Source organism: Chlamydotis macqueenii, chromosome 11 (genome assembly GCF_036417535.1).
Source record: "Chlamydotis macqueenii isolate bChlMac1 chromosome 11, bChlMac1.mat, whole genome shotgun sequence".
Lineage (NCBI taxonomy): Eukaryota > Metazoa > Chordata > Aves > Otidiformes > Otididae > Chlamydotis > Chlamydotis macqueenii.
Window position 1 is genome coordinate 22,902,727 of NC_141566.1, and position 15,286 is coordinate 22,918,012.

The window sequence follows — 15,286 nt, forward strand, 5'->3', positions numbered from 1 at the left end:
AGGCATTAATTCTGTCTGGACTACAAGATGAAGCAGTCTCTTTGTGCGGATGCCAAGTATTAGAAACACAGACAGACTTACATTAAATTCAAACCTTATATAATAGTGTCCTTTGGATTTCAGAGGGCTTCAGTGCTTGCAGTCCAGCATTAGAATTGAGCCAAGCTTGTCAAAGGATTGTGCATGTAGCCATGAAATACTGAACAATACAGTGATGTTATTAGATGAGCCTTGCCCATTGCAGTGGTCCAGCCTTTCGCATTACAGTGTTTAACAGGTAGCTTTGACCGTGTTCCAGTAGGTTAATACCAAGGAAGGTTGTGGAACGTATTGCTGAAATAGGCCAGGAACCCCTCGTGTGGGTTTACATCCTGCTGGCTCTCAGTCTTTCTTTCTCCTGAACCTTTCCCCTTCTACTCCGTATCAGACAGGCTGATCTAGAGCGCCGTCCCTCCCAGCCACGCGGCTGTCCTGGAGATAGCCGTGCATGTCTGCCGCCTTAGCCTCTTCAGCCGTTTGTTGCTGCCTGTTGCTTTCTGAGTGGAGTGTGACCTTGTGGGCCCTCACCCTGCCTCCCTTCAATTAATATTTTTCTCTTCTGTTCCCGAACTGCCAGGGCAGGACAAGCGAACACCACCTCTGGGTGGTCTCAGGAAAAGATGACCCTGCTTACCCTCTCATTGGTAAGAGCTCTCCCATTTCCCCTCAATTCTAGCACCACTGGAACAAGTGATAAATGATACTGGTGTGCGTGGTAGAGAAACATCTCAAACCTTGCACTCTCCACTCAAAAAAGTAATGGTAGAGGGACTGTTGCTGATGTGAGATCAAGCTGATGTGAGATGTCACTTGACTGTTATGGTGTCAGGATCCATGTTTAATCAACACATGGTGACATCTTTGAAGACCTTCACACTTACCTCCCTTTTCCAAACAAATCTGTGCATTTCTGCGTAGGAGCCCATGACACATTTCAGCAGACGCTCCAAATAAACGTGAGATTTTTAGGCTGGCCTAAGAAGTTCTTTCTATGCAGTGGATGTGATGGAAGGGTAGGAGGACATGCCTCAGAGCTCAAACTCATCCCCATAGCTGTTGGTATGAGCTTGCAGGGCTACATGCTGGGAGGCTGGTCATCCTCTCCTGCTCAGCTTTGCAGGCTTCTCACAGGCAGTGCATGTGGTCTGGGGCAGCCTGAGGCCACCTTCGCTACCTGTGATGGAGACATCCACCAATGTCCATCAGACAGAGCGTCTCCTGACACCTCCTGAGCGCTTTGCCTTCAGGCTCCATCAGAAGCAAAACAAGAACATGCTAGGTCCAGAGGAGAGCACTTTGGCAGCTGAAGGAAGCAGAATTTTTAGATGGATTCATTGGTGACTTATAAGCCTCTAGTTAGGAAGCTACCATTCCTATCCTACTTTTTTTGGTATTCATTTTGTTTTCATGCATTTCAGTTCACAAATAAGGAAACTGTTTTCTACACAAGATGTCGTGTCCTGTTAAAAACCCAGTTTGCTGCATACGACTCCTTAACGCTGTTGTCCTCTGAATTGCTGCCTTAATTCAATACCTGTTCTCACAAGCACATGTGGACCACTTGAGGCAATGCCCTTTGCAGGATGTTTATTTGAAAACTTTCCTTTTTAACAATTTGTGTTTAAGTTTTTGGAACTCCTGAGGCTCGAGGGAAGGTAGGTGTGTAGGTAGAGGGATTTGAGGACAGTCACAATGGAGGGCAGTGCTGGAGATATGTAGGAGATTATTTCAGAAATACGAGAAACATTTTCAAATAAACCACTGAATTTTGTCTGTTAAGTGCTAAGCATCCATCGTGGAGATTACCAAAGCTGGACAATAACAAATAATAAAAATAGTAGTTTTTATTTGTGGATTGTTGGCAAAAACAAGACAGCAAAATATAAGATTAAATGTACAGTCTGCCACAGAGGAAGCAAGGAAATATGCTGATTTACCCAGCATCTAAACTAAAGCTGTTAGGTGCATTTAAGCTGCTGCGAGCTCCAATGACAGATGTATCCCCGGTGCAGCCATTGCCCAGACTGTTTTGCCCTGTAGCATACTGTTTAATTATGCTGAATGAGTAATCTCTGCATTAACTCTGCATTGTGTTTTCAGTGCTAGCCTAATAAACACATCCCCAGGCTCTTCGAGGAGGTTTATGTGTCTTGGTTTGTTAAAGAGATCTTGCTCCAAAGACTATGTTGTCATAGCAAGACTGTTATTCAAGAGCTCTTTAGATTGCCCGTTTATTGGTGGGTGTTTGTTGGTGTTTTCCACGTCATCGTGGCACATGCTTACTTTTTGTATTTGTCCAGTACATACTGGACTGTCGTAGTAAGCTGACTCGTACACAGAGCAATGCTTACAGCCTTTCGTTAGTGCAGTGGGGTCCATAAGCCTATTAATAGGGCTTGAACCCAATTAGTAGTGCTTTGTTGCATAATGTTCTGGAGAGCTGCTAATGAGTGGCTGTCCAGGTTTGACTGGAAGAACTCATTTGTAAAGCAGTAATCATACATACACATAGATGTACCCTGGTTCCCTTCGTCCACAGGTAGCAGTTTTGAGCAACATTGCTTGAGGCCGAGCTGCAGTGGGAGCCATTGGATGTGACTGCTTCCTCCTGCCCAGATTTGGAGCTGTTTTCACCTAACTCTGCATCTTCGCTTGTGCTTTACACAACTCTTTGCTCAACAGGGCATGAGCATCCTTTCAGCATTGCACTGAACTGTCTCCGGGACTCTGCTGATCAGCAACAAGGAACCAACAATAACACTCTCCTGGCTGATGGGACAGAGGCTTCCTTCCTTGATCAGCTCCCAAAGGAAAAGCAGTGTCAGTTTGTCCTGAAACCCCGGCTCCAAGCTCCAGTGCAGCTGAGGAGAGGTAGGGGCTGCAGGAGTGCGTTACAACCAGGCAGAGACTGCTGCTTTCCGTGGCAGTGCCCTGGCATCATCCACGTATCCCAGAGTCGCTCCCATACCTGAGTGTGTACAGAGAGGAAGAAATTGCGCAGGGGCTAAATCTATCTGTGCAGATGTTCAGAATTATCTTTCAGTCCTTGATTAGCTTTCAATTGCAAGCCATTCTTACACTGCACAGACAGCAAGGTTCCCTGAAGAACAGTGATTAAATAAGAGTTTTGCTGATGGCTGAGAGATGAACAGAGGGTTTCACTGCCGTATATTATCTGACTGTCCCCAGTAAGAGTGTGGTTATTAAACACACAACGGTAGAAAGTCCTTGCTTTGCTGGAACTCTGCCTCCCCTGTAGATCATTTGCTAGCCAGTAAGAAGGACAGACAGGTGTGTGATGAAGACCTGTGTTTGCTTTCAGAATCACTGCAGAAACACTCCAAGAGGAAGAAGTCCTTGATTGACTGGGCGCTGCGCCGCAGCACCAGCACCCCCACAGGCAGCCCTCCTTCGCAGTCGCCCACCACCCCACGGAAGCTCTTCGGCCTGTCTCTGTCCTCGGTCTGTCCCGATGGGATCCTTCCTAAGCCAATCATGGTAAGGAGCTGGGCTGTTCATCCTGACATAAACTTGATGTGTTTAGCTCAGAATTTAAAGCCACTTGTGGTATTTGTGAAGATTGGGTGGGGAAGAGCACAATTTGCTTGTGATTCAGATCTAGCTCAGTAACAAGGCTGAGCATCCCTCCCCGGGTCAGCCATATCACTTCATGCACAGATGTCCATCCCGTTTCACTGGGTATCTCCCACCAGGTCATCACAAGCTGACAAGGGGCAATGTCAGTGGACTGTGCCGTGCTACATAGCCTGGACCTCGTTCACTACAAGAGTCCACTGGGCTCACACCTGCCACAGGATAAGCATACTCACATGAACTGTGCCTGCAGCTGAGCTGAGCTGGTTAAATCATGATAAATCTCCTGTCTGTCTGTCCCCTTCCCAGTACTGACTAGGTCTTTTGCTACTTATGTTGTAATATTTGAGGAATAATATGCACAAACAACAGGGTAAAGTGTTAGGCTCTTAAGTACAACTGAGCTTTCCCTTAGGATATGCTGCTGCTGCTGTACCACGAAGGTCCCTCTACTCGGGGCATTTTCAGACGTTCTGCCAATGCCAAGACTTGCAAGGAGTTGAAAGAGAAGCTGAACTCTGGAGATGATGTCCAGGTGGATGGAGAGTCAGTCTTTGTGGCTGCAGCTGTCATCACAGTATGTTTGGCCAAGTAACTCAGCTCTCTGGGCTAACGGTGCCTTCCTTCTCTAAGGAAACCACATGGGTCTTTGTGGGTAGGGAAGACTTGGCGGGGGAGCGGGGGGTGGATCATAAAGTGTTTCCCAGCAAGGCACATTCTCACCTGATGGCTTGGTCCATCTGTGTGCACAGAGGTGTCTGCCTGACCCCATGGTGCATGTTTTCACACGGAGATATGTGCAGTGGCCCTCAAGCCAGTGTTTGGTTTTGCACCTCCCCGTATGAAACAGCCTGCAGGCGATACAGTAATGCCTACCACCACGATAACCGTGGGCGCTGTGCAGTGCCAAAGGACATGCCAGAGCCGGGGCTCAGCAGTTCGGGTGCTGCACTGGCATAGGCGTGAGGCCAATTGGTGGCACCAGCACAGATGTCTCTGTCCTTTCTGGACAGGCAGAAGAGGCTGCAGGGAGATGGGGGAGGACTCATGCCACTTAAGTGCAGCTGCTCAGCAGGCCCCTCAGACAGGGAGGCCGTGTCCAGAGCAGCTGGCCTGTGCTATCCAGATGCTGTCTTCACCTGCTGATCAGCCAGCAGGCGAGAGGGAAAACAGCGGCCAAACCCAAGCAGCAGGGTTGTGGTGGACGGTGGGTGAAGCTTGCGATAAGGCCCAAGTTTTAGTAAGCAGCAGCCTGTCTTTTGCACTGACAATTAAATGTGGTCAGACAATTCAGGCACCTGAAGTATCAAACAGCATCCCTGTCTCTTACTCCTGTTGGCCTATCACAAAAAGCTGTTGACAGGGACTCACAGTCACATTCGGGCACTTTCCAAGGCAGGACATATTGCGCTGTTAAATGTCCCTGGGGAAAAACAGCAACCCTCATAGCTAGGAAATGCACAGTCCTAGGTGGGTCCTTCACCTGCTGCAGGAGAGACCGGTCCTGTTCTGGGGAAGGAGCAAGGCAGGAGGGCTGGCCGATCCCCCGCCACCGGCAAGGGTCTGCTGCGCTGCACGGGAGGGCATGGGGGGGGACAGTCTGGGGGCATGGGGAGGGCAGGAGAAATGGGCTTGTGTCATGCCTTGTCTTGTCTTGTGCTTAATGTGAATAAACAATTAATATATGCATCGTGAAACCAAAACAAGGAATTCAAAACTGACCAGACTGCTCTGCATGTATATATTTAATTCAGGATTTTCTCCGAAATATACCTGACAGTGTTCTATCCTCAGACATGCACGGACTGTGGATGGAAGCTGTGGACACACAGAATCGGGCACATAAGATTGAAGCTATCAAAAGGTTCGTAAAAGCCCTTGTAAAGGCTTCTTTTGGTGGGAGAAGGGGGAGCATGTGGCCCTAAGCATAGATTTCATCTTCTGGGAGACACCTGGCAATTCTGCAGGCCACAGTGGAGCTATTGTTGATTGCCAGTGTCACTGCTCAGAACATTTTCCTTTCAATTGTTTTTCATGAACAATGTTAACATTAGAAAATTCTTTTCTGGTGACCAGATCAAATTACCACAACCAGCAAACAAAAAACCACAGTAATTCAGCCACCGGAGTACATAAAATGTTAGTGGATTTAGATCGTTTTTTCTTACATGCACAAAATGAAGCTGACCATCATATTGGCAGCTAGAATAGATAGCCCTGCCAGTATGGTGACTGGGACCTTGAAAATGGCTTTACTGCCATGAAGCTGCTGCGGTGGGCAAGAACAGTCTTTCCATGTCCTGTGGGATACACAGTATATCAAACCTCTTCTCATTAATGGCTCAGCGTAGTTTTTGAACCTTACTGTTTGGCCTAGGCTTCCTTCCTCCACTGTCTCTGTAGCATGGGACACAGGCAGTGTCTTGTGTGCTGGTGGCGCGGAGCTGTGTACATCTCCTTTGGGCGATCATTGTTTGGTTAAGACATTGTGGACTCACACGTTCTGGACATAAGTCCCTTGGTCCCTCCAGCTCTCTGACCAGAGTAGGTGGGCAATATGGTGTAAAGTTGTGGTGCTCACGTAAGTTGGTGGAGGGGAGTGACACAGTCTTACTTTATCATCACATGTGAATGTCTCAGACTGGTTGCAAAAGAGCAGAAGGGGGCAAAAGCTTTGGGAAGCAAAGTCTGATATTTGAAGAGCAGATTTTTGTGAACAATACTGGTTTTTTTCCACTCCCTGAATAGTCTGGTCAACCAGCTTCCCGAGGCCAACCTCATCTTACTCAGACACCTCTTTGGAGTCCTCCATCATATTGAGCAGAATTCTGGCATCAATCAGATGAATGCCTTTAACCTGGCGCTCTGCATAGCACCAAATATGCTGTGGCTACCGAGTCCCACTGGGCCTGAAGAGGAGAGCAGGTCTACAAAGAAGGTAATCTTTCATGGGTTTGGCCTCGTGCTTGTCTTCCCCTTTTACTGCTTTTTATGTCACTGTGTTTTGTAGACTAAAGGGAGGCAGAGGATCAGTGGCAGTGCTAGCTGGGTGGCATCCAGGCTTCGTCCTTTCCCATGTGCATCTGGGATCGTGCTGGTAGGGGAATTTAGCCACTCAGTTTATCCAGGATGGAAAGGGAAGCTGAGGTTGCTTTACAGATGAACTTCCTAAATGGCCAAGCAAGCACAGGAAAGGGGGAGCAGCTGAAGTTGGACGCTGCCACTTCAGCTGGGGCTAAAGCCATCTTGCAGGCCCAAAGTAAGCGATGATGAACCTGATAGTGCATCAGAGGGGAGGAATGCTTGCTTGTAGCCTGTGAGGTGTGACCAATAATGAGGAAAATTGTAGAACACGTATCCAGCTCACTGTACCAGTTCATGTAGCTCATATTCGTGCCCCAGGTGTAGTTCATACAGATGCATTGCCACATTCTTAACTGCTTCTTGAGCAAAAGGTTCTGTAGGAAATTACATCTTTGTCAAAGGAAAAGAACATTCTGGGACTGATTTGACTTGCTTTATACAGCTGGCTATGTTTCCCTGAAACTGACTCTAAATTCCTATCTATCTTTGCCAGGTGGCTTCGTTAGTGCAGTTCCTGATTGAAAACTCAGGAGAGATTTTTGGAGGTGACATTGCTTCCTTGTTTCAAAGACCAGACAAAAAGAAATCCAGAAACTCAGAGGAACTGGGTAAGTTGGTGGTACTGTCTTTCAGAAATGTTTAAAGTCTTTTAGTAGTTAAACCCCTCATGCAAAAGAGTTTGCTTTCCTTTCACGTCTCTTCTGAGGAAAAGCATTGAAAAAGAGCTGGTTTTGGCTTTCCCCTTGCCGGTCAGGCATAGACAAGAAGTGAGGGCGAAGCAGAGGGCTGAGGTGCACCACTTCAAGTGTGTCCCTGAGGGTGGTTGTCTTTCTCTTTGGCTGCTGTTGAACCTGCTCCAGCCATCAGAAGAATTTTGTGTAGCCTTATCAATGCCACATCCCCGCAGTCTTTTCCTCCACATTAGTTCCGTAAAGGTTGAATGGAAAGAGAGTGAGTTGCCTCTGTAGCTATCCTGTGAATACAGGCCAGTGTCAAAAGCTTAGGTCATCAAGCCAGCATTTTTGGTGGTGTTCCCAGTCATGGCTCTGGTCCCTGTGAAAATAATGGATCATCTTTGTTTTTCCATGGACTTGATAATATTTTCCTGCCTTGGTTGTAAGATACTATATGGAGTTAGGAGACATAGGCAACGAATTAATTTGTCTCCTCTGCCCCAGGCATAGGCTTGGCTCAGCATGATGATTCCTCTGATGAGCTGGAATTTTCTGCTTGTGACCCAGAAGGACTAAAGCACCACCTGGTACCTGAAACAGATGCCGTTTTTGAACCGTGCAGCAGCTTGTTACTTGATGAGGATCAGGAAGACTGGGACTTGTTCAGTGAGATCACAGCCTGCTACCAAAGCAAAGCCCAGAACACCACCAGTGCAGACAGCTATGACCTCCTGGAAGAGGAGGGCTCCTTCTGCTCCATCGGCTCAATACGCTCACTGAGCCCAGCCAGGGACCGCTGCTCCTCGGAGCCCAGCGTCTGCCTCAGCTCCCAGCTTCCTGCTCAGAGCCATGAGCCGGTGGCCCGCCAGTCTAGCTGCGATGCCACCATCATGCACAGCCATACAGACTACATCCACAGGCTCAAGCAGCTGCAGGTGGAAAGCCAGAAGTTGCTTGATGAAGGTCTAAGCCCTGGGGTGAATAAGGCCAGGGAGAACTTGTGTCAGTCACCTCAGACCAGCTCTAGGGTGAAGCAGCTCAGCCTGCAGAAATCCAGCCTGTCCAACAGGTCCAGCTTCTCTAGCCTGTCCTCTACCACCACCTCCCCGTCTGCCTCCTCGCTCAGCTCCTTAGACAGTGCTTTCTCCTACTGCTCAGAGTCATCAGCCATTAGTCCCACAGATGTCTCATCCCTGCCATTCATGTTTGGCACGTCTGCCAGGCTTCATGCTGTGTCCCCCAAGATTGCCAAGAGGTCCCCAAAAGAGTGGCACAAGTCCTTCACATGTCCTGTGCCTTTACATCCATGTGACCCAGACAGTTTCCATGAGGATGAACCCAAGGCTGTAGAGAGCAGTCAGTGCTTTGGAGAGAGGAAGAGTTTTCCAGCTGTCAGCAGAGCTGCCGTGGGAAGCCCACTAACTGACGTTGACTGGGAAGAAGAGGAGAGACAGCTGAGTTGTGTAGGGGCCCATGGACCAGGGCTCAGGAGTCAGGATTATACCAAGGAGTTTGAACAAAAGCCTGAGCTCCCAGCTACCAGCCCAGCCGGTGAGAAATCCCCACAGACCAGCCACCAGCAGCACAGGGAGACGGCAGTGAAGAACATCATAGAAACCAAAAGCGCTGATGCATGCCCTCCAAGCCAGGAAAGCCTGAAGCGCACCAAGATAACTTTTTACATGACCCCAGTTAAGGAGGGCTCGTGGGGTTCTCCACTGGAAGAAGAGGAGAGATCCATGGCAAACACCAGCAGCAGTGACTCGCCCAGCACCAGCGGTGAGCAAAGCCTGTCCGAGAGCTTGCAGACTGTGAGTGTCCGCATCCCCCAAACAGTTTTCTATGGGCAGAAGACCCCCCTCGTCCTGCAGTCCATCTCCAGGCGCTACCACCATGAACCAAAGATCCCATCCCCGCAGGCAGAGCACAAAGAGAGCCCTCGAGGTGCCTCTACTCCTGAGGAGCTGGAGAGCAAGCCAGTGGAAGTGGCGCAGGCGCCACCCCAGAGCAAGGGCTTCAACACATTCAGCCACACCATACATATCATCCTCCCGGCCTCCATTCGAAACACCGTCAGGGAGTATTTCAAGCACGATGAAAGCAAGACATGTCCCACAGCTGAGGCAGAGGCAGTGGAGAATGAACTCCTGCGGAGCAGGGTGGGGTGGCTCAGAAGCCAGCCACTGGCAGAGGTGGCCACAGAGGAGCGTGATGCAGTGGCGTCCGCAGGAGAGATGTTTGTCTAGGGAGGTGGAGGTGGAAGAACTGAGTATTGTTTGTGCATGTGAGCGGAAGATATTCTGTAAGATATGATCAGGGTGTGAAGAATCCAGCAGGCCGCACGGGGCGCTATGTGTAAAGTGACACTTAAGTGTATGTAACGTTGGGGATCAACCTTCATTTTGGCTGGAGCGGTGGGGGGAGGAGCAGGGGCAGTCTCTTGTGTTTTCTTTACACCATTTCTCTATGGGAGAGACTTGGCTGGGTGTCTAGTGGAGTGCACGCCACCAGACTGTCCCTGTCTGGGAATCAGCTGGCATGCACAGGGCCTGGCTCCATGTCTTTTTAAAGCGGGAAAGGAGAAACTCCGCTTCATTTTCTCCAGTCAGCTGCTGCTGTGTGTGGATGGCCGGAGAACTGGGACAGCTAATGCTCCATCAGAACTAGTTAAAACTCTTTTTGCTCGCACAAAATCCTCCACTATTCACCACCTCCATTTATCCAAAGTAAAACCCTTCACCTCCATCTCAGAAATCACTGCTGCTTCTCTCTGCTTATCTTTTGTCCCCGGGTTCATTACTGCTTGAGGCTGGGTTCCGGCAACACCAAATGGAGCCCAGCTTTCACTGACAGCTAGCATATGTAACATTTTAACCCCAAGATTGCACTTTTTTTCCCCCCAATTAATTGTGCATTGATTCTCTCTTCTCATGGCTCCCCCAAAGCTAGCATTTGACAGAGCCACAGTTACTACAAAGGATTTTAGCACTGTCACTTGTGCAGGGCTATGAATATTTGTCGTCTTTAGTGTCCTCTGGGAGTAGCTGTTCCTTTTAACCCTGGTAAAAAGTGATGTTATAGTTCTGTAAATGATGGTGACACTTCCAAAGGCCCTTTCCAGAGGCAGTGTGCATGGGGCAACTGACCAACTTCCTAGTCATGCTGAGAGGGACTAAAGTAGGATTTGGCTTTAGCATGAGGTCAAGGAGTTGTGGAAGTTGTCAAGAATGTTGTTGAGTGGATACTGAAGTAAAAAGCCCCATCTGGCCAAAAAGTTGTCAGACAGTGCATAAGCTGAGACGGTCCAGGCTTCACAGCACTGATGCTGTCTCAGAGAAGCCCAGAGTTCCCACTCAGCGAAGTACATGGCTCAGGGTGCTCCAGCAGAGTTAAGGTTGGAGACGTGCCAGGCAGGGATGCTCTAACCTGCTTGTGTTGTGCCACTAAAGAAATGCAGCCAGTGGCTCCTTGGAGCATCCCTGTGATTCCACCCAAAGCAATGCTCGGAAGTGCCATAGCCATAATGGGACTTGCTTAGAGGGTTGTGATGCTGCCAGCTGAGCTCTTAAAATCATAGAATCATAGAATCACATGGTTGGATGGGACCTATAAGATCATCTAGTCCAACCGTCTTCCCACTACCATTGCTGCCACAGCTACTAAACCATATCCTGTAGCTTCTCATCAAGCCGCCTCTTGAACACTGCCAGGGACGGAGACTCCACCACCTCCCTGGGCAGGCCGTTCCAGTGCCTTACCACTCTTTGAGAGAAAAAGTTTTTCCTCAAGTCCAATCTAAACCTCCTCTGGTACAACTTGTGGCCATTTCCTCGGGTCCTGCTTGTTGCCTGGAAGAAGAGGCCAAACCCCTGTTCATCACAACCTGCCTTCAGGAAGCTATAGAGTGCAATGAGGTCTCCCCTGACCCTCCTCTTCTTCAGACTAAACAATCCCAACTCTCTCAGCCGCTCCTCATAAGACTTGTGCTCCAGACCCCTCACCAGCTTTGTTGCCCTTCTCTGGACACGTTCCAGGGCTTCAATGTCTTTCTTGTAGTGAGGGGCCCAAAACTGAACACAATACTCAAGGTGCGGCCTCACCAGTGCCGAATACAGGGGGATGATTACCTCCCTGCTCCTGCTGGCCACACTATTTCTAATGCAGGCCAGGATGCCGTTGGCCCTCTTGGCCACCTGGGCACACTGTCGGCTCATGTTCAGCTGAGCATCAACCAACACCCCCAGGTCCCTTTCCTCTTCACAGTCCTCCAGCCACTCAGCTCCGAGCCTATAGCGCTGCATGGGGTTATTGTGGCCAAAGTGCAGGACCCGACACTTGGCCTTGTTGAACCTCATGCCATTCAGCTCAGCCCAGTGATCCAGCCTATCCAGATCCCTCTGAAGGGCCTCCCTACCCTCAGGCAGATCAACACCGCCACCCAACTTGGTGTCATCTGCAAACTTACTGAGGGTACACTCAATCCCCTCGTCTAGGTCATCAATAAAGATATTGAACAAGATGGGCCCAAGTACCGACCTCTGGGGGACACCACTTGTAACAGGCTGCCAGCTGGACTTGACTCCATTAACCACCACCCGCTGGGCACGGCCCCCTAGCCAATTCTTTATCCAAAGAAGGGTATACCTACCCAGTCCACAGGCAGCCAGTTTCCCTAGGAGAATACTGTGAGAGACCGTGTCAAAGGCCTTGCTGAAGTCCAGGTGGACCACATCAACAGCCTTTCCTTAAAAGAAGCTGAGAGCACCACATCAGTTTGACAGGCATTAAGAAAATGATGGGAAAAGTCTCAAAGGTAAAAAGGTTCAGGATGGTTCATTTGAAAGTTATGTGGGAGTTTTTCTAAGGTGGTTTCTCTCAGAGAGAGACACTCTTTTACTCAATTAACAGTGAAGGACGAGGAATACCTGAATCCTAACGGTTGAAAGGTAGTCCTTGTGGAATCAGTGCCCCTCTTTCAAGTTGCTGAGTGCTTGCAAATAGCCACAGCTGGAAGTTGCTTGACGCCTGCCATGGTTCAGTCCTTGCACAGAACGGAAAGCCACCTCTGTAAAACAGCCGAGTAGGTATCAGGTGCCTCCACCCATCTGCCGGGTGCCAGGGTCAGGAAGCTGGTCCAGCACTCCAAACTCACGCCATCAAATACCAGGTCAGGGGAGAGAGGGGGAAGCCCAGAACCCACTTTCCAAGGTGTACAGAGTTTGATTTGCTATATGCAGGGTGTTTAACTCTCAGATGTGGCACTCTGTCCCAGATCACCTGGGTGTCTCTTGTATGACGAAAGGTGTATATAATTGTAATACAACTCCCCCCACCCCCATCATCCTTTCCCTCACACATGAACACTAATGAGGCATTCACAGTCTTTTTTTCCAGAGCTACAGTTGTAACTATGTCAATAAAAGACACATGTTTGTTTGTCAGTGTGGTGCAGTGATCGCCTTCTGTTCTCTTGCTCTTACTTCCATCTCTTCTGCATCTGAGTGGTGGCATTCGCAAAACGCCAAAGCACACGTGCTTCCCACCCCAGATCTGCAAGGCTGGCAACACTGACAAGGAGCCCTCCTCATTACCCTTATTTGTGTCTTTTCAGGAAGGTGAAACAGCACTAAATATAATGAGAAAGCTCTGTCTGTACTTGGAAGTGAGAGATTCTATATTCTAAACATGCTAATGGATTGTCAGCTGGCTCAGTTGCTGGGCTGGTCTCAGTTCAAACAAGGGGAACCTGGACCAAATGCAGAGTAAGAGCTCACAATTTGCATCACCTAAAAGAATTACGAGCAAGTTAGAAAGAGGTTACTTTATAGAAACATTGGGAGAGGTGGGGAAAAACACATTTTCTCTTCTCATCTTAGGCTGCCTAATATGGGCGCATTTCCCTGGATTGCTGCTCTAACCCTCTATTAATGATTTTTTTTCATTTAAAAACAAAACAAAATCCTCCAAAATTTGTCAGAACAGATAGCACAAACCACAGGTCCCTTTGCAGAGGCAGGGTGCTACACAAGACGGAGCCTTGGCCTCCCCGAGGGCACAGAGCCCTTGCTTGCCTGCTGCCCCGGTGCCTGGGCGTGGAAATCCGCAGCAGCCCTTTTCCATCAGCCCAGGCAATAGCGTGAGTCTGAAAGCCCAGCTTGCTGGAGACCGAGGTGCTCCCCACATTTTGGCACCCAATCCTGGATCCACTAAGTTAGCAGAAGTGTTCCACTGTCTTCAAGGCCATCAACATACACGCAGGAAATTAGTCACAGACTTTTTTCTAGTGACAGAAGACTGGGAAACCTGTGACGTGTGTGCCACCATCCAGCACGCTCCAAGTGTAGTTGAGGAACAGGTAAGTGCCTTAATGTAATGCTCTACCTCTAAACCCCCTAAATCCGAGCCAAGGTCTCCATGGGACTGTGCCATAAAGAAAAAAAAGAAGTCTTGGATCTCCTGGCTTCTGTTGAACAATAATGCCAAACTGCTGCTTTTAATCCCAGGACACTGAAATCTACAAGTATAAATTGGCCAAAACACAAATTCTGACTTAATCCTTGTGAGAGCATCCTGCTTTCCTGCCAGTCCCTGGCAGGAGACACCCAGCAGCAGGTCACCGTGCCACCTGGGGCTGCGATCCATCCCATGCTCCCACGACAGCTCCCGACGGTGCGGGTGTCACAGAGGGGAAAGCTGCACGGCAGCTGACAAGCCAAGAGAAGGATAAAGGGGAATGCTCTTTGCCTTCCTGCAAAGAAGGAAGGTGCAATTGTTTTAGCTTTCTCTTCCTTGTAAATACATGTTTCATTCATCTTCTCTCATGTGGTGGAGTCTCTGAACCAGCACTCCTGGAAAGTCCAAGGGAGACAATTACAAAACCTTCAAATAAGGGCCCCTTTTCTCAACGGGAGAGTACTCCATCCTTATGTTCATTGCCTCTGACACAGATCTACACCTGCTGAGAATGTGATCAATGATGCCTTAGGGTGCTGCTATCAAGTTTTCTGTCACATATATCCAGCTGCTACCGAAACTCCCAAGTGGGATGTGTTGCTCCCAGGGACACAGATATGTATTTGGAAGTCACCAAACAATCCTGAAAACGTTCCACAGCACTCAGCTTGCTCATAACAAGAAATATCAGATACACAGACAGTTGGCTTTCTGCCCTAGAAAGGTCACATTTTCCCTTAACATACAGCCCTCAGACACAAATAGGTTTCCCCTCTCTCTCTGCCTCTTTTCATATCAAAATAAGAGATTTAGTGCAAGTTGGTCTGACACAGACTGAAAGCCTTGCACGGCATCCTGCCGGACGCAAGCACTCAGGAAGACATATCATGTGGTTGCCATCCGGGAAGCAAGGAGCCTTCATGACCTGCTCCCAGTATAGACAGACCAAGGCCAGACAAGTCCAGCTCAGTTGCCTTGAAGAGACAATGACTCACACGCTTCAGCCTCTTCTCATTTCTGCTTGGCATGTATGATGTGTTCCCTTGTCCTGCAGTCTGACAGAAACCCAGATGGAGGTGCCCAGGGGCAGCTTTAGTCGTTATTTCACCTGTCTCAATCCCATTTCTGACATCCCAACAGTCAGGAAAGCCAGTCTCCCAAGACATATTCTCCCTGTCCTTTGCAGAGTCCTCTCTGCTATCCCATGGCACCTTCCAGGGACAGACCTGCCAAGGAGTGGCACAGACTACTCTGGGTACCTGTGTCCCAAAGCAGAGCAAACAGCTCACCCTAGAAACTTTTTCTCTGAAGGCCACCCATACTCCGACGAGGAAAGCGACAGGCACTCACCCCTTTCAAGCTAGCAGCTGTTTCCTCCCTCGCCACCCCACCCCCATGCATCACGCCTGTGCGTAGAGCTGACGTCTTGCCGCAGCGACCTG

At 49.1% G+C, this 15,286-nt stretch overlaps 1 protein-coding gene across 2 annotated transcripts in view; it reads left to right on the forward strand.

Annotated features, from left to right (window-relative positions):
- The window catches only part of LOC104486206 (rho GTPase-activating protein 20), a 30,637-nt gene extending 20,971 nt beyond the window's left edge, over nt 1-9,666 (forward strand). For both annotated transcript variants that reach the window (XM_086756580.1, XM_086756581.1), the window contains exons 8-15: nt 617-683; nt 2,722-2,910; nt 3,362-3,537; nt 4,049-4,210; nt 5,388-5,497; nt 6,382-6,571; nt 7,211-7,325; nt 7,896-9,666. In XM_086756580.1, the coding sequence (XP_086612706.1) occupies nt 617-683; nt 2,722-2,910; nt 3,362-3,537; nt 4,049-4,210; nt 5,388-5,497; nt 6,382-6,571; nt 7,211-7,325; nt 7,896-9,637 (2,751 nt within the window). In that variant the 3' untranslated portion in view covers nt 9,638-9,666. The remainder of the gene's footprint in view (nt 1-616; nt 684-2,721; nt 2,911-3,361; nt 3,538-4,048; nt 4,211-5,387; nt 5,498-6,381; nt 6,572-7,210; nt 7,326-7,895) is intronic.
- The last annotated feature ends 5,620 nt before the right edge of the window (nt 9,667-15,286 follow it).